General features: G+C 34.7%; 2 protein-coding genes across 2 annotated transcripts; one reads left to right on the forward strand and one right to left on the reverse strand.

Moving 5' to 3' along the window:
* Positions 1 to 11,720: 11,720 nt before the first annotated feature.
* On the forward strand, positions 11,721 to 12,222 carry LOC132304782 (uncharacterized mitochondrial protein AtMg00810-like). Its single transcript, XM_059802502.1, has 2 exons — positions 11,721 to 12,069; positions 12,137 to 12,222. Exons 1-2 carry the CDS (start codon positions 11,721 to 11,723, stop codon positions 12,220 to 12,222), a joined length of 435 nt encoding a protein of 144 aa, XP_059658485.1.
* A 3,764-nt stretch (positions 12,223 to 15,986) lies between these two features.
* On the reverse strand, positions 15,987 to 16,821 carry LOC132302184 (probable calcium-binding protein CML46). Its single transcript, XM_059799062.1, has one exon. It carries the CDS (start codon positions 16,752 to 16,754, stop codon positions 16,167 to 16,169), a length of 588 nt encoding a protein of 195 aa, XP_059655045.1. The 5' UTR covers positions 16,755 to 16,821; the 3' UTR covers positions 15,987 to 16,166.
* Positions 16,822 to 22,708: the final 5,887 nt, after the last annotated feature.

A 22,708-nucleotide genomic window follows, 5' to 3' on the forward strand; every position in this document is an offset into this window, starting at 1 on the left:
GTGAAAAAACGGTGTTCATTGGCTATGATGCAAGTTCCAAAGGCTACAAGTTGTACAATCTAAGCAATGGGAAGATTGTCATTAGTAGAGATGTTGAATTCGAAGAGGAAGCCACATGGGATTGGAACACTCCAAATGAAGATTATAATATTTTTCCAATTTCTGACGAGGAGCAAGAAAATGAAGGCATGGAGCAGCCCATTTCTCCACCAACATCACCTCCACCACTATCAATTCAAGATCAATCAACTCCATCATCATCAAGTTTAAGTGACACACCACCACTTCGCATGAGGAGTCTTCAGGACATATATGACGAAACAGATGAGGTAACGGAAATGTTAGGTGATCTAACACTTTTTTATCTCTTTGCGGATTGTGAACCCGTAGGATTTGAAGAGGCGGCACAAGACAAAAAATGGAGAAATGCTATGGATGAAGAAATTAAATCCATAGAGAAGAATGACACATGGGAGCTTACTACACTTCTAAAAGAGCAAAAGGCAATTGGTGTCAAATGGGTGTATAAAGCAAAGAATAATGTTATCACGACCCGGACCCGGAGGTCCGAACCGTTAGCCGGGTCCTTACTCGAACCCGAGGTCATACACGTCAATCATATCATTTCAAGCGTCAAAATATCACCCTTAGGACCATCCCTATGTTGTCACATGGTTTCAACACAATAATCAGAGGTTACAAGTGGGATACCGAAGAGGAAAGAGCAAAGAACCCCAAAGCAGATGCACTTCGGTCGACCGAAGTGGAGCTTCGGTCGGCTGAAGCAGGCCATCAAGAACCGGTCAACCGAAATAACCCTTCGGTCGACCGAAAGTGAGATACTGAGAGCATGTGAAAGGTTCGATTGACCGAACCCTATTTCGGTCGACCGAAATAGAGATCTCGAGAGCTGTAAATGGTATCGATGAGCCATTTCGGTCGACCGAAATAGGTCATTCGAGTCATGGTCCTGAACTTAACCTACTGTGATATGAAAATGAAAGGGAAGCTAAAATGGAGACTTTACATCATGAACAACTTACATCAAAATGGATTTCAAGCTTCTAATTACATTATCCTTTACATACTAAATGAATTTAATACATTTTTACATCATATACTTTACAAAATAAGTTCAAATTCAACAAAAATACACTCAAAATGTTCTTCAAGTTCTCTTAGTTCTGTGGTGGATTGATGAGGGCTGAAAAGTGTGCTTTTAAACCCCTTAAGCTTGAGTGTTCTAGGACCTTTATCTATCTTATTTTCCCATTTTAGTACTTATTTGTGTTTTTGTCTATTTTATGTCAATAATGTTAAAATGGGCTAAAAATGGTTTCTTAAGGCCTTTTTGGAGTCAAACTAAGTCTTAGTGATGATCCGGAGCAAAAAGAGGCTGATTTGGAGCAAAAATAGGCTGATGCTGAAAATCTGCCAAGTTGGATCGATCCAACTTTTTCTGAGATCGATCGCTTTTTTTGAGATCGATCAAAGTTGGATCGATCGAAAATCAAAGTTGGATTGATCGAACTTTCTCTGATCAATCAAACTTTTTCTCTGATCGATCGAACTTTTGCTGGCAGCGAACTGTCTTATTCCCATGCGCGCCCAAAACTCCCACTTACCACATAGTACGGGATTAGATATTTTTGGAGCTATATTCCTGACTTAGTGACTAAGAAAATGACTTTCTATATAAAGGGAAGTGACCCATCTTGTAAAGGAGCTTTTTATCTTTTTATTTTTACATTGTATTTTTTATTTCTCTCTCTAGCAAAGTTAGAGATTATGGTTAAAAGAAAAGAGGGAAGTGGAGGCACGTCTCAAGACCCATATCTAGATCCACTCTCTCTCCATCTCTAGAGCTTCAAAAAAGAAGAAGAGGAAGAAGAAGATGGAGCCATATTTGGAGCTTGATTTCATAACCACATCCACCTCCTCTATGATTGGCTAGATCTACACTTAGGGCTTGGATGAGCCCTAAGTCTTGTGTAATCTAAACCCTTGTATTTCTAGTTTTGGGGATCTATATATATTGTTGTGATTAGTGTTCTAACTTTATGAATTTCATGAATCTTGGTATATCTCTATGATTTCTATGGTTTAATTATTCTTATTAATTCTCTAGTTTATTTACATGTCTATGTGTGATTAAATTGGGAATTATGTCTCACATGATTCAAATGGTTTAATTCGTCCTATTGATTCTCTATTTTAATTACAGGTTGTCTTATGTGTGATTATTTGGGGAATTGATCTCTACACTAGATTCTCTATATTGGTTGCATGTCTATGTGTGATTAATTAAGGATTTAGTGATGGCTAAGCATGGGTTTTCATTAAATGGGTTTGTCAATTAATTTGATGGTTTATACTTATACTTGATGGGTTGTTCTACAATTTAATTCATACTTGTAGGTAGGTAGACAATCTATGCTTGCTTAAATATTTCATGGCTTATTATTGCAAATTCCATGATTCTCTAGATTGATGTCTGCTACAATAGTTGCTGCTTAGATGGGTCATGCTTAAAATTGATGGGTTGTGCTACACTTAGTTTAGGTAGACAATTCATACATAAATTAGATGGTCCATGCTCAATATTACAATTGATAGTCGCATTTTTTTCATAACAATGTATTCCCCATTAATGGAAAGCAAGTGGTTAATTACACGAGCTTAGTGGTGATTCCAATACCCTAAGTTCTCTCTTCATATCTCTTAAATCCCTATTTCTAATTAGTTTTATTTCACTTTCATTTTAATTAATTGTTTTCTAGTTTAACCAACCAATCTCTATCTTTTGCAATCTTGTGATACCCTAGAGTTGAAGTTAAATTCCAACACGTATAATCTCTTAGGACAATCCCTACTCACTCTTACTATTTTAGTAGTAGTGTTGGTAGTGGTTTTTATAAATTTAAACTTGACCCAAAAGGCTTTTCTTGAACCGCACATTCACTACATTATTTTGGCGTATAACAAGCGGCCATCGTCAAATTTTGGCGCCATTGTCGGGGATTGAAGGTTTTGTTGGAATTAAACTCGACAATAGTGTTCATTTGATTGTTTCTATTTTTATTTTATTTTATTTTCCATTGTATATTCTTTTCTCTTGTTCTCATTATTATTTGTTCAATTAGATACTTGACTGTAAGGAAGGCAAACTTTGGAACTTGAAGCAATAATTGAAGTTTAAAGCTAATATTAAAATTTGAAGTTGCTTAAGGATTGTTGTGAGCGATTCTTGGAAATCTTATATTTTAATTGTTTCACTTCTTTGCATGCTTGTGATAGCCCTTGTTGAGGCTCATTATATTGTTTTATCTTTGTCCAAGCATAGGTCCTTGTTGAGGCCAATATTTTCTTACATTTGAATTTTAATTGTGAATGGAGGAATTGTTTGATCCAAGTTTGGGGGAAAATTAGTTCCCCTCACCTTATGCTCTTCCATCATATTTTAATCCTTATGAGATTGAGTCCAATTCATTTCATGCATAATCTTATTATGGACTTGATCACTCATTTAATCCTTCTTGTGACTATTACCCTCCCCCACAATTTTATGAAGAACTAAATCCACCACCTTCTAGGTACTCACCCGGACTTGAAGAAAAAGTATTAGCTTTACTTGATGTGCATATTTCACAAACTCCGCTTATTAATTCTCATTCTCAAACTTTAGCCAATCTTGAAGCTCAAGTTGAGCAAATTGCAAGTACTCTTTCTTGTTAAGAGGAGGAGGAAGAGGCAAATGAAAAAATGGCAATAACTTCAATGTATATAGATGAGGATGATGAAAGTGAAGAGGATGAAACAAATGAGTTAATGCTTAGCATTCTATCTTGTATAGAGCAGGAAGTGGCAAGTGAGTTAGTGGCTAATCCAATAGAGCATAACATGATTAATGAGGACTTTCCTTGTTTTGATTATGATTTTATCTCGGACATTGCTACTCTAAAGAGTGAGGAGACGTTGACCACACTTGAGGTAGGAGAGAGGAGGAAGAACTTGTTGAAGAGAGCCTTCCTTCTATAATCTCTAATGACCTTCTTAAGGAGTTCCTTTTTAAAATGTATAAAAATTGTGGTTTTAATCTCGAAAGCTCTAAAAATGAAATAAACTCTCTAATGGACTCCTTAGTTAACTTGGAAGGTGAAGAGATGGTGATTTTTGAGGAGGAGAAAAAGGATGAAGAGAAGGTGTTCCTTGATATTCCAAATGAGTCTTTGAAAGACATTGACTTGCCAATTCACAAAGGAAGTGATTCTTTGAATACACTTCAAGAGCACAAAATTGAGGCAAGGCTAACCATGATTGATTTTGTTTTCAAGACCGTGGATGAAAGGAACAATATCATCTCTTTCATTTCTTTTCAAGTCATTCTTTTGGAGGATGATTTCATTGTTGTAAGTGGGACATTAAATGAGAAAAGTGAAAAGAGGATCAATAATGATGTTTCATATCCGGTTTTTGATTCTTTTAATTAGCGAGTTGGCCCAACGTCTTGCTAGAGACGTTAAACTAGCATTCGTAGAGTTTTCAACTCTATTCCTCTCCCATTTCTTTTTATTATTTATTTTTATTTTTCATTTTTGTGTACATTCTTCTATCCATTTTTCAATATTTATTTTGGTTACCATCATTGGGGCTTAGCATAGGGTTTTCTGCACTTTCATGTTGAAAATTGAGCATTTTGCATAAGTTCGATCGATCTCAAATGAGAGTTCGATCGATCAAACTTCATACCTGCATCAAACCTGCATCCAAATCACTCTCTGTCCCATCGATCTAAGAAAATCTGCATATTTTTGTTCTCCATTAAATCGATCAGAAGACCTTCGATCGATCCAAACTCCAAGTTCGATCGATCTTCAGTTCCCACACTTAGAAAAATTTTGAGCCTATATCAACCTGCATATTTCAGCTCTCTATCAGATCGATCGAAAACATTCCTAGATTGATCTGAAGTTCTTTGATTGATCCAACTTCATCATTGGATCGATCTATAGTGTTCCAATACGTAGAAAAAATTTGAACCCAAAAAACCTATATATTTCACCTCTCTGTTAGATCGATCGAGCATTTTGTCAGATCGATCGAACATGTCTGCAGGTTTTGAAAATTTATTTTTACTTTTACTTTTATTTTTATTTTTGTTTATATTTCAAAAATCCCAAAAATATTTCTTTTATTTTATTTAGTTTATTTTAGTTATTTTATTTTATTTAGTTTATTTTAGTTATTTTATTTTATTTTATTTTTCTAAAAAAAAAAAAAAAAAACTCCAAAAAGTTTTCTTTTCTTTATTTTGTTTTATCTTTTAAAAATTCAAAAATATTTTCAATTTCTCATTTTTAATTTTGAAAAAAAAAAAAAAAAAATGAAAGACAGTTTTTTAAAGTAGCATTCCGTCTTGCTAGAGACGTTAAACTTAGTACCCACATGACACATTGTGTCATTTATCTCTTGTTTCATACATGTTTATTTTCATTTTTATTTCTTTATTTTTTTTTGCATTTTGTTTCATTGTACATACTTTCCTAAAAAAATAAAAAATAAATAAATAAATAAATAACAAATTTTTGCATCCCTTATTTCCTTACATTTTCATTTCTTACATGTTTATTTGTTTTATTTTTATGTGTGTATACATACTTGTTATGTTATAAAAAAAAAAATGAAAAACAAAAAGTAAGAAAATTTTGTATATACTTGCATTGTACATATTGATTTTTTATTTCTTACATTGTATATATTCTTTCATTATATTTTACATTCTTATTTTTCTTTTTATATTTTGTTCATGCATTTTATTCTTTGTTTTCTTTACATTTTGTATATACTTGCTTTCATTAAATGAAAATATTAAAAAAAAAAAAAAGTTTCACCATTGTGCCCTTGTGTGTATTCATGCTTTAATTAGGGCTTGATGTCATATCTCTCTTTCATCTTGTACTATATTGCCTTAGATTGCATGATTTGATTATTCTTATCCCATTTGATATTTGATGTGAGTTTGCTAGTGTGGTTATTCGAGTAGGTTGTTAATTTCAAGTTTTAGGGAGACGCCTTTCGAATTGGATCGCTACCAGGCTTCATGTCTACATCACCATGGTATACTCTTTCCATCTTTTCTAATGTTCTCATTGCACATTAAGGACAGTGTGCAGTTTAAGTTTGGGGGTAAGGTGTCTTTGTTGCATTCTACTTAAGTTTGAAACTTAATTGCATGATAGAGATTTGAGATCGATGTTTACAACGATTTTGATCTTTTGAAGACTATATTATTTAAAATTTAAAAATTACTTAACTTGAGAATTCAATACTCCTTGTATGCCTTGTGGATGCCATTTAGGAGTAAATTTTTCGAAAGATTAATATTTTGCTTGCATTTGTGGTCCACATCATCCTGATTTTGTGATTATTTTGAGATTCACTCTAATATTCTACACTAACATAGGCGCACACTAGCATTCATTTGTGGGGTACATGCTTTGTTGATTATTGAATTGGTTATATCCCAATTGGGTTAGTAGTGCATTGAAAGCTTTCGTTCTTGATAAAGGTGGATAACAACCCCTTTTCACTAAGTAGCCGGGATTCTAGCCTCATCAAGCACTGAATTTCTCACGCAGAAAGGTGGAGGGCCCAAACTCTAGGTTAATAATTGAACTTGCTTACAAAAATAAAAAATAAAAAATAAAAAAAAAAATAAATAAAATAAATAAATAAAAAATAAAAAGTGAGGACTTCTCCCAAAAGGTGAGAAGTGGGAAATAATTAGATGGAGGTTGTTTTGATTTGTAGCCTAGTTGATTTGAGCTTGTAAGTCCGTAGGGGTGTTTGAACACCTAGTGCCCTAAAGCCATCTGGTTTGGGGGTCATTGACCTAACGCTCAACCTCATGGATCAGTAGAAAGCTTAATAGATCAACACATTGCACTATACTTCCATCTTTGATCCTATAAAAAAATAAAAAATGAAAAAAAAAATTGAGTGAAAAAAATAAGCGCACCTAGATGAATGAAGCCTTAATAAATGGTCCACTTTTTGTCTTGATGATTGGTACTAAATTTGTGTGCTAGTTTGAGGGTAAGGATGTGATTAATTCTTTAGTTGGCTTAAATACCAACATATTTGATGCCGGTCCACTCAAAAGGATTCTAGAGTTGTTTTGATTTGCATGATCATTTTCTTAATGTGTGAAGGACCATACTTGCTTACTTGATGTTGAGATTTTGGGAGATTACTTAGAAATGTTTGAAAAATTGCATACTTAAGGTAGTTTTCTCCCAATGCTTGTTTGCAATATTGATGTCTCTTTTGTGAGAATGAGCTTAATGTTTGTGGGTATCATTTCTGGAAACCCTCACGAGACTTCACTCGTCCATTAGGGATAACCTAGGGGTTTAAAAGGCTTGTTGCATATGCTAAGTGCAATCGTGTTCCCTACAAAAGTGGCGTTATCCTTTTATTGTTTTCTAGTTTGTAGTTGTTTAGTTGTTCATTTCATTTCTTTACTTTGTAGTTTATTGTTAGAGATTAGTAATAGTTAAGTTTGGGGATGTGATGAGCGCTGAAAAGTGCACTTTAAACCTCTTAAGCTTGAGTGTTCTAGGACCTTTATCTATCTTATTTTTTCATTTTAGTACTTATTTGTGTGTTTGTCTATTTAAGGTCAATAATGTTAAAATGGGCTAAAAATGGTTTCTTAAGGCCTTTTTGGAGTCAAACTAAGTCTTAGTAATAATCCAGAGCAAAAAGAGGTTGATTTGGAGCAAAAAGAGGCTAATGCTGAAAATCTGCTAAGTTGGATCGATCCAACTTTTTCTGAGATCGATCGTTTTTTCTGAGATCTATCAAAGTTGGATCGATTGAAAATCAAAGTTAGATCGATCGAACTTTCTCTGATCGATCGAACTTTTTCTCTGATTGATCGAACTTTTGCTAGCAGCGAATTGTCATATTCCGCGCGCGCCCAAAACTCCCACCTACCACATAGTACGGGATTAGATATTTTTGAAGCTATATTCTTGACTTAGTGACTAAGAAAATGATCTTCTATATAAAAGGAAGTGACCCATCTTGTAAAGGAGCTTTTTATCTTTTTATTTTTACATTGTATTTTTTATTTATCTCTTTTACCAAAGTTAGAGATTAGGGTTAGAAGAAAAGAGGGAAGTGGAGGCACATCTCAAGACCCATCTCTAGATCCACTCTCTTTCCATCTCTAGAGCTTCAAAGAAGAAGAAGAAGAAGAGGAAGAAGAAGAAGATGGAGCCATATTTGGAGCTTGATTTCATGACCACATCCACCTCCTCTATGATTGGCTAGATCTACACTTAGGGCTTGGATGAGCCCTAAATCTTGTGTAATCTAAACTCTTATATTTCTATTTTTGGGGATCTATATATATTGTTGTGATTAGTGTTCTAGCCTTGTGAATTTCATGAATTATGTGTGATTATTTGGGGAATTGATCTCTACACTAGATTCTCTATGTTGGTTGCATATCTATGTGTGATTAATTAAGGATTTAGTGATGGCTAAGCATGGGTTTTCATTGAATGGATTTGTCAATTCATTTGGTGGTTTATTCTTATGTTTGATGTGTTGTTCTACAATTTAATTCATAGTTGTAGGTAGTTAGACAATCTATGCTTGCTTAGATATTCCATGACTTATTATTACAAATTCCATGATTCTCTAGATTGATGTGTGTTACAATAGTTGATACTTAGATGGGTCATGCTTAAAATTGATAGGTTGTGCTACACTTAGTTTAGGTAGACAATTCATATATAAATTAGATGGTCCATGCTCAATATTGTAATTGGTAGTCGCATTTTGTTCATAACAATGTATTCCCCATTAATGGAAAACAAGTAGTTAATTACACAAGTTTAGTGGTGACTCCAACACCCTAAGTCATCTCTTCATATATCTTAAATCCCTAACTCTAATTAGTTTTATTTCACTGTCATTTTAATTAATTGTTTTCTAGTTTAATCAACCAATCTCTATCTTTTGCAATCTTGTGATACGCTAGAGTTGAAGTTAAATTCTAACACGTATAATCCCTTGGGACGATCCCTACTCACTCTTGCTACTTTAGTAGTAGTATTGGTAGTGGTTTTTATAAATTTAAAGTTGACCTAAAAGGCTTTTCTTGAACCGCACATTCACTACATTATTTTGGCGTATAACAAGCGGCCATCGTCATGGATTATCATCCGTCAATTCCTTTCCATGACCTGAAAAATGTTAGATATAATGGGGTGAGCGAATCGCTCAGTAGGTAGCACTTAAGACACGCCTCTTGTGTCCCCGTGAATCCATACAAAGAATAGAGTAATGGGAAATAGGGTCATATCATTTCGGGAATACACAACATAATAACAAATTCAATATAATCAATGCAATGCAACGAAATGCCATGCATGTCAATGTCGCTCCTCATTTTCATTCCAAAACCATCACTTTCAAACGGTTAATATAACCCGCCTTTTGGTGACCCCGCAGCAACACGAGAGAAGGATTGGCTAGTGTCCCTTAGTACCCCCGCGGTGTCATTTTGGGCCCAGCTATCTCAACTACGCTAGGGCAATCTCCCTAATTCCCTCTAGGCTATATTAACCCTCTGGCCCTTTGGTACCCCCGCGGCGACCGGGTTTTCACAAAACCAATTCATCAAAAACATTTTCCCCAAAATTCCCATTTTCATTTCAAAACAATTTCCTTCATGAGAACCCAATGATAATGCACATGTATATGTCACATGCTTTCAATGTCATAGAATTTAGAGAAATTACACTACACAATTAAGCAAATTCCATTTTTATCGTCTCAAGTAATTTATTAACACATTACACATAACCAAACAACATCTAAGCATGCTTTTCATATACATAATCATGTATTTTCTAAACAACACTTATGTTATGTTTGGTTGAAGGGATGGATTGAGGAGGGATAGATGAAAGGAGGGATGGATGAGGGTTTTCGTGTTTGGTTGGAGGGAAGGGAAGAGAGGGAGGAAGCAAGGAGGGATGCTTCATCCCTCATTTCTTCATATTTTTTTATTCGCCCAATTTTGGGGGGGAAGGGAGGAGAGAGAAAATGAATAACTACCAACAATATACAATTTCCAATTTTAACCTTTTCAAAAAAATTCAAATGGATATCTACTTTTTATTATTTTATATAGTGAGGATATATTGGTAAAAAAATATAAAAAATCTCTTTCCCTTCCTTCCAACCAAACAAAAAAAAGTATCACCCCATCCATCCTTTCTACTATCCATTTCATTCAAACAAACAAAAAATAGAGGAGACACCTTCCGTTCCCTAGGGATTCCTCATCCATCCATCCTTCTATCTCTTCTATCCATTTTTCCATCCCTCCAACCAAACGAAGCATTAGAAGATCTTTAAAATAGTTAACATTCAAATTAAACATGCTTGCATCATTTTAGGAGATATAATTCACCAAGGAGCAAGATAACATGAATTAAGAACCCCTAGCTCAAGTTTAATGCAAAACCCTTAAAATGGGTCTCCAAATTCGAAATCCAAAGGGAGGCTCAAAGCTGAAATTGTTGGTACTCACGCGTAGAGCTCGTCGTCCTCTCCGTTTTGCCTCAAATGGCACTTTAAATCATCAAATAATGAAGATGGGATCTTGGATCAAAGTTTGCTTCTCAAAAGAAAAAGAAAAATGAAGAGAAATTGAGGGAAAGGAAGAACCAGCGGGGAGAGAGACAATGGAATGAAAAAGTGGTCTCTAGACCGCTTATGTAGTTAGTGGTGGGGCCCACAAATTTTCTTTTCTTTTCTCTTTTCTTTTTTTGCAATTCTATACCACAAAATATATGTATATGAATATGCACCACCATAAAAATGCCACTTAAAACACATAAAATAAAATGTGTGAAATGCAAATGGACCCAACCAAAATTCCCGTGCACAACAATTCCAGTAGCGGATCCCACACGGGACCGTCCGGTCCGAAAAACAGAAAAAAAATGTGAAAATGGACAACCCTGCATTTCAAAGAGTCCTGGACTCAATGAAATGCTCCAACCAACTCACCGACACACCCGGTACACCCCACAGTGTCCGGTGCGCAAAACGTGAAATGACGAAAATGCCCTTGCGGCGACAAAATTCCAGAAAAATGAAAAATGCTGAAAATCGAAAACATCACAAATGCAAATGGTGAAGTTGAAAAATATAAAGCAAGATTGGTCGCCAAGTGGTACAACCAAAAGCCTGAAATTGACTATGATGAGGTATTTGCACCCGTAGCTCATTTGGAAACAATTAGATTGTTAATTTCTTTGGCAGCCCAAAACAATTGGAGAATCCACCAAATGGATGTGAAATCGGCTTTCTTGAATGGGTTTCTTGAAGAAGAGGTGTATATTCAACAACCCTCGGGTTATGTTGTAAAGGGGCAAGAAAACAAAGTCTTGAAATTGAAAAAGGCTTTATATGGCTTGAAGCAAGCACTAAGGGCGTGGAATAATAAGCGAATTGACAAATATTTTTAAGACAATAATTTTTCAAAGTGCCCATATGAACATGCTCTTTACTCCAAAGTAAGTGAGAATGGAGATATATTTTTTGTTTGCTTGTATGTGGATAATTTAATCTTCACAGGTAGCAATCCAAAAATGTTTGAAGATTTCAAGAAGGTTATAGCTTGAGAGTTTGAGATGACGGACATTGGCATCATAACTTATTATCTTGGCATTGAGGTCAAGCAAATGAAGGATGGAATTTTCATTCACCAAGAAGGCTATGCTAAGGAAATTCTCAAGAAATTCAAGATGGAAGATTGTAAATTGGTGAACAAACCCATGGAAGTTAGAATTAAATTGTCAAGAGATGAAGATGGAGAGTCGGTGGATCCAACATTTTTCAAAAGTCTTGTTGGAAGCTTGAGATACTTAATATGCACAAGGCCGGACATATTATTTGCGGTTGGATTTGTTAGTAGGTTTATGGAAAGACCCACCATAACTCATTTCAAGGTGGCTAAGAGGATTATTCGTTACATCAAAGGTAACCTTGATTTTGGGTTATTCTATTAATTTTCTAATGATTTCAAACTTGTGGGTTATTCTGATAGTGATTGGGCCGGAGATTTGGATGATAGAAAAAGTACTTCTGGCTATTGTTTTTTCATGGGAAATGTTGCCTTTACATGGTGTTTAAAGAAGCAACCCATTATCACCCTCTCAACTTGTGAAGCAGAATATGTTGCAACCACTTCATATTGATATTTCATGAACGAAGCAAGCATATTGATACAATATTTCATTTCATTAGAGAATGCATAACCAAGAAGGAAGTGGAGCTCAAGTTCATCAAGTCACAAGATCAAGTTACGGATATTTTCACTAAGCCCTTCAAGTCTGCAGATTATCACAAGTTAAGGAGTTTGTTTGGAGTTGAAAAAAAATCAAGTTTAAAGGGGGTGTTAGAAATTAAACTTTATTATATTTTAAAATGTCTTTGAAAGTCATAGGTGCTTTTTTATTTGGTATTTTATATTTATGTGAGTTTTTTTTATTAGAGTTAGTGGGGGGCATGAGAGTTACAACTAGTAATGGTCATGTTAGTGGGTTAGTGGGAGTTTTACCTACTAAATGGTCATGTTAGTGGGTTAGTGGGAGTTTTGCCTACTAAATGGTATGTTAGTGGGGTGTTAATTTTGATTTACATTTATGTTTTGAAGCCTATATAAACCCATGTATTGTACCCATTTTCAATAAAGTGAAATAAAAAGTGTTTTCCTCCATTTTATTCTCTTCTAAATAGTATAGTGTTGTGTGTGTAACTAGGCCACTATTTCCAACAAAGTAGCTAAAATTCCTAACGGATATTTATAAATGTAAAGGCTATGCGTCGCCCTCCCACAATTCCTAACGCCCTTTGCGAGCCTTACTTTCCGCCATGGCCGAAGCTGCTAATAACGTCAAGTTCAAGTTCAAGTGTCCGGAGATGTACAAGGCCAACCTCACCGGCACCAATATCGATCCCCCATACCACTGCCATACGTTCCTTTAGTATGGTAGTTACAAGTCTTGGCCAACCTTGCCGGCACCATCCATCCCCGAACAACATGAGGTTGTCGCCGGTGATGACCTTACTGGTTGTTAGCAGCGACCTTACTGGTTGCCGAAATAGTCACCTCGCTTGTCCATACATCAAATTCACTCACTTCACAGTGAATTAAGCCATCCTCAAAGCCTTTGCAGGAGCGAAAAGAGTTCACGTCATACCCTTAAGTGGGTCGTCTTCATCCACTCTTTCAGTATTGCTCCTCCGATGCCAATTAATCATGTACACCGATTCTTTGACAATCTACATCTATATAGACACACACACACTTATATATATATGTATATATGAATCATGTGATTGATGAGTAGTGTGTAAGGGCGGATCCAGGAATTGTCAATAGGGTGGGCTAATACTAAATCCGCCCCTGGTAGTGTGTTGATATATAAATTGATACACGAGTGGTTGATGTTGCTTGGAAAGATGCCATTGCTGACTGAAGATAGAGAAGAATATGAATAATAGGATGTGAGTGTGGAGGCGATTGAAAAACCATTATTGAGCTCGCTCGCTCTCTCTCTATAAGGTTAAATTTGTAATTTGCAAAATAATAATTAATATGTTTTTAAATTTCATATTAATTATATAATAAGGTTAAATTTGTCAATTCACACTGACTTGGCGGATTCGAATAAAAATGAAGCAATGTGATAACGTTTTTATAGTTGAAGTGGGTGTTTAATTTTAGTGTGATTTTTTTATGCACGAAAATGATAGTAAAAGGGAGTTACGTGATTTTACCATTTTTTTTAACAAAAAATTATACCCTTGATGAATTGGATTATCAGAAATAATAAATTGAATTTAGATTTTGGGTAAAGTACAGAGACACCCCCTGAGATTTGGTAAAAGAACACTCAAATGAAAGTTTGCCTATTTTGCGACAACCACACCCCCTTGTGAAATTTGTCATCCAAACACAACCTTAAAACATGTAAAAAGTCCATTTTATCCTTCACTATTTTATTATTTTTAATTATAAAATATCAAAATACTTAAATGACCAAATTACTCTCAGCACCCAATCAATCTAAAAACCCTACAACTAATTTTGGCGCCACCACCACACCAAAATCCATAGCCACCACCATCTCCACCCTAACAACCACCCCAATTTATTTTCGCTATTGATTCATCGTTAGCCTTCACTCCTCACCACCAATCATCACCACCAATTAATTAAAAAGCCAAACCAAAAAAAAAAAAAAAAAAAACAAGCAAGAGAGAGTGACCCATTTACAGAATAGTGAATCCATCACCGCCATTTTTTTTTTCTCTTTGGCCGTCCTTGCTTGCCGGCCGCCATCATCCAAAGCCGATCTCGCCGTCGCTATCATCCACAGCCGAGCCATGACATCATCGTCTTCAGCCTTGCACATCACCGAGTTTGCCACCGCCTCCATCACAGCCGACATCATCAAAGCCAAAGATCTCCTCCGCCACCCTCATCTGCGCAGCCACCGATTCATCTCTGCCATCGCCCATTAGAGGAAGCAAAGTCGGCTTTGGAGCTGAGGACAATAACAGCGAACTCGTATCCGCCATATTCGTTTAGACCCATCTGTTGAAGAAATCGGCGGCGCCTGTCCCCACCGGCACAGCTCCGATTCTGCCTATATTCGAAGCGATGGCTCCCGGTCCGTCTTTAACTCTAACACTTGCCCTGGACCGGGAGGACCTCACAACAGTTCACTACCGATCTGCTTGTCTTCTTCTTCGACAGCATCTTCGATTCACCGCTGATCTGCTTGTCTTTGATCTGCCGGAAATAGTGGCCTTCTTTGAGTTTCCGGCGGTGAAGAGAGAGTTGAGGAAATTCACAATCCTGCCACCTTGTGTATGTATATATATATGTATATGTATATACATATATATATGTGTGTGTGTGGTGTTGGGAGGATGAGAGAACAAAAAGGAGAGAAAGAAAGAAATGGTTATGGGTATGAGGTTATAATGGTCATTTCAACATTTAAATTGGTTAATATAAAAGTCAAAGGGCAAAAATGTCAATTCATTACCATTGCGGTGTCTTTAGTAGGTGCATCAAACTTGAGGGGGTATTATTGTTCCAAAATAGACAAACTTTCATCTGAGTGTCTTTTTGGCAAACCTCAGAAGTATCAATGTACTTTACCCTCAGTTTTTTATTCATGAATAATTTAATCTAATTATCTGACCAGATTGAATTATTGGGAGGTTATGTGATTTTATTCCCTTTTTTTTTTTTACCAAAAAATTACATTCGTGATGAATTGGATTATCAGAAATAATAAATTGAATTTAGATTTTTATTCATGAATAATTTGATCTAATTATCTGATTAGATTGAATCAATAAATAATTGTATCGAATTGATGGCAGGCCAAGCGTGAATCTGCTCGAATCCGATCAATCCATAATTCTATCAACTTCGGATGGAATAAAAAATAAAATAAAAATGACATTACTAAAATTAAGTGGAGTGCAAAAGTTTCAGTTTAAAGAGCCAAAATCACATTTCGACACCTTTGGAGCTTTTTTGTTCTCAATTTATGTTTTGTGAAAAAGTCCATTGAAAGTTATGGAGAATTTTTTATTTTTCTTTCGAAAACTAAAGAAAACACACACACACACACACACAATGTTTCTAAGAGGGCTCAACTCTCAATCTTGAGAACTTTCTGAACAAAAGTTATTTTGTTAGACTGGATCATAGATGGTCCAAAATTATTTAATAATTTCTCCTCAATGTTCAATTTTAAGAGGAAATTATAGTAATTGGGTTAGTAAACCAGTATGATTTAGAGTATTCAACAAAACTAAGGTGTTTATATTTGTAATCAATTATTGTACATTGAAAAAAAAATAAAAATTCAATAAGTAGACGTGTTATTTAAGAAGGGTCAAGCCTAATTTATTTATTTATTATTATTATTATTATTTTTTCACAATTTCTAGCAAAACTGACATATGATAGGAGACATGACTTAATATAACAAGTACTGCATATATATATATATATATGTATGTATGTATGTATATGTATGTATGTATTTTTAGGTATTACATATCTCCATAAATTTCAGAAACTCATCAAAATCAATGATTCCATCACCATTTTCATCAAATGCACTAATCATCTTTCTGCAATCCTCCACTTTTGATCTTTCCTTGAGGCCCAAAATGCAGAGAACTCTCTGCAGCTCTATTGCATCTATGAACCCATCTTTGTTCTCATCAAACACATCAAAAGTTTCCTTCAACTCTTCCAAGCTAGGCTCTTCCTCATCAAATAGTTCTGATAACTCATCCACTCCAAACTTGTCACCACAAGGGTCAGAATCGTCAGATACAGATAAAAATATGCCCAAGCTGTCCATCACCATCTTTAGGTCTTTACTACATAGTTGGGCCTCCTCATTGGGCTTCTCCTGAAAGCAAAACTGCTGGTTCAGTGGCTCGGTTTTTTGGGCTTTTATGTTGGCCCAAAGTTTCCACTTGGTGGAGGAGACAAATGCCATCAGAATTTGGAAGAAATGCTGGACATACGAGAAAAAGTTATAGACTTTGATGTCTGGAGAAAAGAGAATCCTGAAGAAAAATAGAAGTACAGATGAGATGTTCTTTGTTGGTGTCCATTCCATTGTGTGTGTGTGTGAGAGAGAGAGACAGAGAGAGAGAGAGAGAGAGAGAGAGAGAGAGAGAGAGAGAGAGAGAGAGTATTATTGGGTGATGAAAGGAATGCTTGGAGAATGTTTATATTTATATATATTTGGATGTACGAGGACTTGGCAATTCCCTTGACGGTTGCAAAATAATCAAATTTTCTTCTTGGAAGTTATGTTGTGTTTTCTTGGAAATTATTTTGAGCCAACAATGAAATCTCTCTCTCTCTCTCTCTCTCTCTCTCTCTCTCTCTCTCTCTCTCTCTGGTTTCTTAATTTCTCTCCAAGATTGTGGGAGTCTATAGAAAGGGAGGTATGAAAATGGTCACCTACAATATGACTTTGAGGTGGAGATGGAGGAAAGATTCTAGACTTGCAAAAGGGGAGGCTGGAAAAAGTCACAAAGAAAATGACTTTTGAGGCAGAGATGATGGAGAAAATATTTGCAATGAAATTGCAAAGCAAAATTAAAGAACTTCTAAGTAACTTCCTTCGCATGATATCAACTGATATATTTTGAATTTTATATATAAGAGAGGGCAGGTTAATATTTATATTTATTTTTTATTTTTATACATTTTAAATTCAAAATGGACAAGTATCATTCTATAATTGTACCATGTGAGCAATGCAGAGATGGTTGGTTCCTTCTCAGCTGCGAAGGGCAAATATTTTTTTTTGAAAGGTTAATAAGATTTTATTGATTAAAACCAAAGATACAGAAAGAATAGTTAGCTCAGGCTAACTAAAGAGACAAAGCTCAGATACAGGGCCCAAATATTTTAGATCCAAGCAACCAAAGAGAATAACAAAATAGCCCAAATGTTGCCCAAGCCCCTATGGAGCAACAGAGTGACAAATTAACCCAAAATAAAAATTACATTATACCGCGTATACAAAGGGATGATACAAACATTTTTATAGTTCAGAAGAATTTTATAAATTAACCCAAAATCGTGTAGGACCATCACCATTATGGCTCAATTTTTTTCAAGAAAAGTTATTATATATAACACACAGTTACTTTACATTTTACACATCAATACTAATAATGTTATACACATATTTTAATCCTAAATACAGTAAGTTTTAAAAACTTAAAAAGTATTTCTAGTGAGTTAGTGTGTTAATTGGTGTTATATACATGCACATTGATTCTCACTTTTTAGGAGTAATTATTTTAACTTAATAAAATTATTAATTTCACTTTCTTAAGTCAAGCCTATTCTGCTGGTGCGTGGGGAAAGTTAGTACCACCACTTCTGGGTTCTTTTTACAGATTATGTAGATCACGCGGCCTGAATTCCTTTTGTCTTGGGATGTTTTGGAGGGCTTGGAATGACTTGTACTTCTTTTGGTGATTTTGTTTGTTGGATAACATCCTTATGTTAGTAACGCATGTCATATGTAATTTTGTTATTGTGTAGTGTTGTTTTTGTTTGCGGAAAAAATAAATAAATTCTATACCCTTAAAATTCAATATATATATATTATAAATCTTAATTTTCAAATACAACTTAATTTAACTCTTAAAATCTCTGGTATCTTATTGTCACGCTCGTCTAGTTCAAGAGAAGTTACACCATACACGCAACATGTGGGTGTTGAAAATAATGTCTGCACATAAAATAAGTGAAGTTTATCTTTCAGAATATGGGAGTGTTAGGAGAAAATTGAAAGTTTCTAGAATATTTGCAGAGAGTAGAAAATTTTAGAATGGTAAAGAGTTTGGAAAATTGTAATTAGTGAAGGGCATTTATTTAGAAAACTAGAGAGAATAGACATAAAGCTATAAATAGATGAGCAATGTCATATGTAACCAATAAGTTTAGAAGTGGAAAACATTTGTATAGCAATTGAGATTTACATATGAAAGTCAAGATTTTTATATATAAACTGCAGTGACATCTCTCTATGTTTGCCTAAAAGATTAGTAGATACAAATTGAAGAGAGTGTGATCCACTTGCCACTTAGACTTGCAAACTTGAACAATGACACCCCATTTTGTAAATAATGAGCCAAACACAGCCTTAAGTGACATGAAATGTCTAATATGTCTTTAGTTACATGAAAAAATCTTGAAATCTTAAGAGAAAGATCTGCATTTGTCCTGATAAGGATAGAAATTTTAACATACATGCACGAGGGTCCTTATCATTACAATTCTGTTGTCATTATTTAATAATTATTGAGTTGTTTATATATATATATGTAATTAAGAACTTAATGAAAGGCTGGTTCAACAATTACCAATTTTAAAGAAATACAGAGTAATAATGAGAAACTGATATATCTTAAATAAAAATAAATGACATATGGGTAATTAGCTAATAAAATTGTTTTCTGATTTACATCAAAAGATCGTCAAAATGGTTAACTAAGAAGCATGTAAAAATTAATATTGATTGGTACATGCAACATCTACTTAGATTAAGAGATTGAAGGTTTGGGGAATAAAGTAAAGACCCAAGGAATGGAAGAACAGACTTTAATTTGTAGCTAGCAGGGACTTTAATACAACAAATTTTGATGAACACCAATTTGGGAAAAAGAAGAAATAAAAGAAATGGACGATTTTAATCAGCATGTGGTGGTGAGTAATGAAAATCACATGCAGTTGATTCAACATCTGCAACTGCATGTGAGTTCGATAGAATCAATGACCAATTTGCATTGTGGATGTTACAGTAGTGGTGACTGGTGACTCGTGAGTGGGATGACCGATGAGTGGAGAGAGAGAAAGAGGGGGTGGGCAGTGGTGGGTGATGTTGGCGATGGTGGTGTTGAAGGTAGAAATTTGTATACATGTGGTTGTATATTCACTTAGAGTAGTATGGTCATTTTAGTTGGTCATAGGGTAAATATGTATTTTCATTATGGTTGGGGTGTCTTGTCTAGTTTTCCAAATTTAGTGGGTGTCATTGTTAAAAAATGGCTTAAGTTGTACTTACCTATCTTTTAGACAAACCTGGAAAGGTGTTACTGCAATTTACCCTAATTTAAATAAACCTCTCTTAAAAATACGTAATTATATTTTCTTTAAAATTAGGGTGTTTTGTTCGGTCTGTAGATTGTCAATCTTTCACTATTGTGGCTTCGCTACACATTTTAATATTTTATAAATTGTTTTAAAATTTCAAAAATAAAAAATAAAAGAAAAAGAACAAAATACAGTATTCTTTAGACAAATAAAACTAATTACCCTTATCAGTATTATTATTGTCATTGTTGTCACCATCATCAATCTTGTAGGTGCTAAATTTCAAACCCTGACATCCACAAAAATAGATTTTGTACAAAAACTAGAGTTGAAATGAAAGAATATACTAGTATTAAGTATGATTTAATAAGTCGTCATTATTTAGTTAAATATATAAATACATATAGACAACTGCGTATAAAATGAAAAATGATAGAAACTCAAAATAAGATGTATTATTTTTATTTGTTACTGACAAGAATTTTTGGTGGACCAAAAAATAAATAAATAAATAATTTTTTTTAGTCAACAAAAACAATCCATCCTTAGTTGTAGAATTGCTCATGTATAAATGGGCTTCAATATATAAATATACTGTGCATGTTGCCTTTATATTGGAATCTCCTTTACAGTACCGGTAATGCAATTAAGCAAGTCAGGGTACTTTAGTCTTCTCCCACTAGCCGAGGGAAAACAGAAAAATAAAAGTCCCAAGCACATTTGTCTTGCCTTTTTAATTTCATTATAGGTGAGAAAGCAGGGGTACATTACCACACTTCCGCCTTGAAAGCTAACTTGAATCACTTTCCAAGCACTTCACTTGCACATTACACAAAAGATAAAATATGGGGGTGGACCTGTTAGATCATTAGGGTTAGGGTTTTTATCTTGTATAACCGCCACCTTACTTACATGTATAGAGTCCTTTGGGCAACACTTATTTACCTATCCCCATATCCTCACCTTTATAAACCTCATGTACACGTGTATATTGCTTATCTCATATCAATATAATACATTGTATGTATTCTCTCTTAATATTTTAAAGATGGTATCAAAGCCATCCACTTCTCTACTTCCTCATTTATTTTCTATTTTTTTAAGTACTTGGTGGTGTTTCAATTGTGACGGCCCTGATTTTTCAAGTTAGTGCGTCCTGTAATGAACCGAAGTTTGACTCGATAATAGATCCGAAATGCGGAAGCGAAAACAGAAACAAGGTCTCTAGGTATATACAACATCCCTAGGACACCAAAGTGACCTTTCATGAGGCCACAGAACTCCACGAGAACCGACACGGAATAAAAGATCAAAAAAAGACCAAAAGAAACCCCTAAGGTCAAAACAGTCTATTTACATGGAAGCAACGTCTCTGAAAATGTACATCATTCCCAAGACACATCTGTGACTTCCCATGAAGTCACAGAACTCATAAGAAAGTATAGCGGAAGCAATTTAAAAAAAAAAAAAAAAAAAAAACCGGACAAGTTTAGCCTTAAGGGCAAAATAGTAATTTTCAGCAAGATCTGGGTGCTAACGAGCACACCATTGAAAAAATAGTGAAAAATTAATCAAGTTAAACTCAATAATCACTTGATTCGGAATTTGGATGGAAGAGAAAAGTCAAAACAAAGTTTTGACGTCGTCGCGGCCGTGAATAGTGTTTTGACAGCGGTAAATAATGATTTGTGCAAATTGCTGAAATTTGTGTGCTGTTTTGAGTCACTAAATGATGTTTTTTTGGAAAAACACAAAGAAAAAATCCCCTTTAAAATAATTTTTCCAAGCTGACCATGTCAAAAGAAAATTTTATTTTTTACGTCAAATCCTTAAAATGCCCTTACAACAGACTTTTTCAAAAATTGTATGTGCGCACAGAAAATCAGATATGACGCGGGGTTTTTGAGACCGAGACGACATTTTTTAGAAAAAAGTTGCAAAGAAACCCCCCTAAAATCTCATTTTTTATATGACCATGTTAAGATCGGAATTTATTTTTCAAAAGAAATTTCCAAAATGCCCTTAGATTAGATGGGTCAAAAACGAAAAAAAAAAAAAAAATGAACAACTTTGCACCAAGTATTTATTTGACCCTAAAAGGTGTTGTATGCTAAAACGATTATGCACGCAAACGTATTTAGTGATTTTAAGCTTGCGGGAATGGTCCGCGGCTCCCAAAAATGCCCAATGTAAAATACGACTTATCCGAACCTCAAAATGCAAAGAAAATGTCTTAAATGGAAAACTTAAGACCAACAAGTATCCATTTCAAACAAATGTGATATTTTGTTCAAGGTGAGCATTCACGCAAACGTAATATACATATTTACACACGTTCCAATGGTTTACGGCCTTAATGGTCGCTAAATACAAACTATCACCTATTAAACCTCAAATTTTGTCAAAAATGACTTTTAAAAGAGAAACTTGAAACTAAAATTATAAAATGATTTCAAAAGATCGTTTGGCCTTAGCTACATGATGAGTGCTGAAAAGTGCGTATTTAAACCACCTAAACTTAGGCATTCTAGTACCTTTATTTATCTTACTTTACCGTTTTAGATTGATTTCGTGTTATTTCCATTTTCAGGCACTTATCCCGAAAATAAGTTAACTCAGCCAAATAAGAGCAGAAATGAAGCAATTCTGGGATGAATCAAAGAAAGGAGCCAAGTGGAAGCAAAATGAAGAAAAAGGTGGAATTAACATCTTCGATCGATCTCAGATCAAAGTTCGATCGATCCAACATGATCGATCTCGGCACTTCAAGATGAATCTGAGCCATAATGACATTTTCAGAGATCTCAAAAGTTCGATCGATCCAACATCATTCTTCGATCGATCGAACTACCTTATCCTTATCCAAATGATTGATCTTATCTAGTTGTACCACCCTACCAACCACTTTTGTCCTTTTCCCAAAAATATCTTCGAAATATCTCAGATTTGTTT

Source organism: Cornus florida, unplaced genomic scaffold (assembly GCF_030987335.1).
Source record: "Cornus florida cultivar Cherokee Brave unplaced genomic scaffold, ASM3098733v1 CherokeeBrave_3.0.0_Hap2_Chr04, whole genome shotgun sequence".
Classification (NCBI taxonomy): Eukaryota; Viridiplantae; Streptophyta; class Magnoliopsida; order Cornales; family Cornaceae; genus Cornus; species Cornus florida.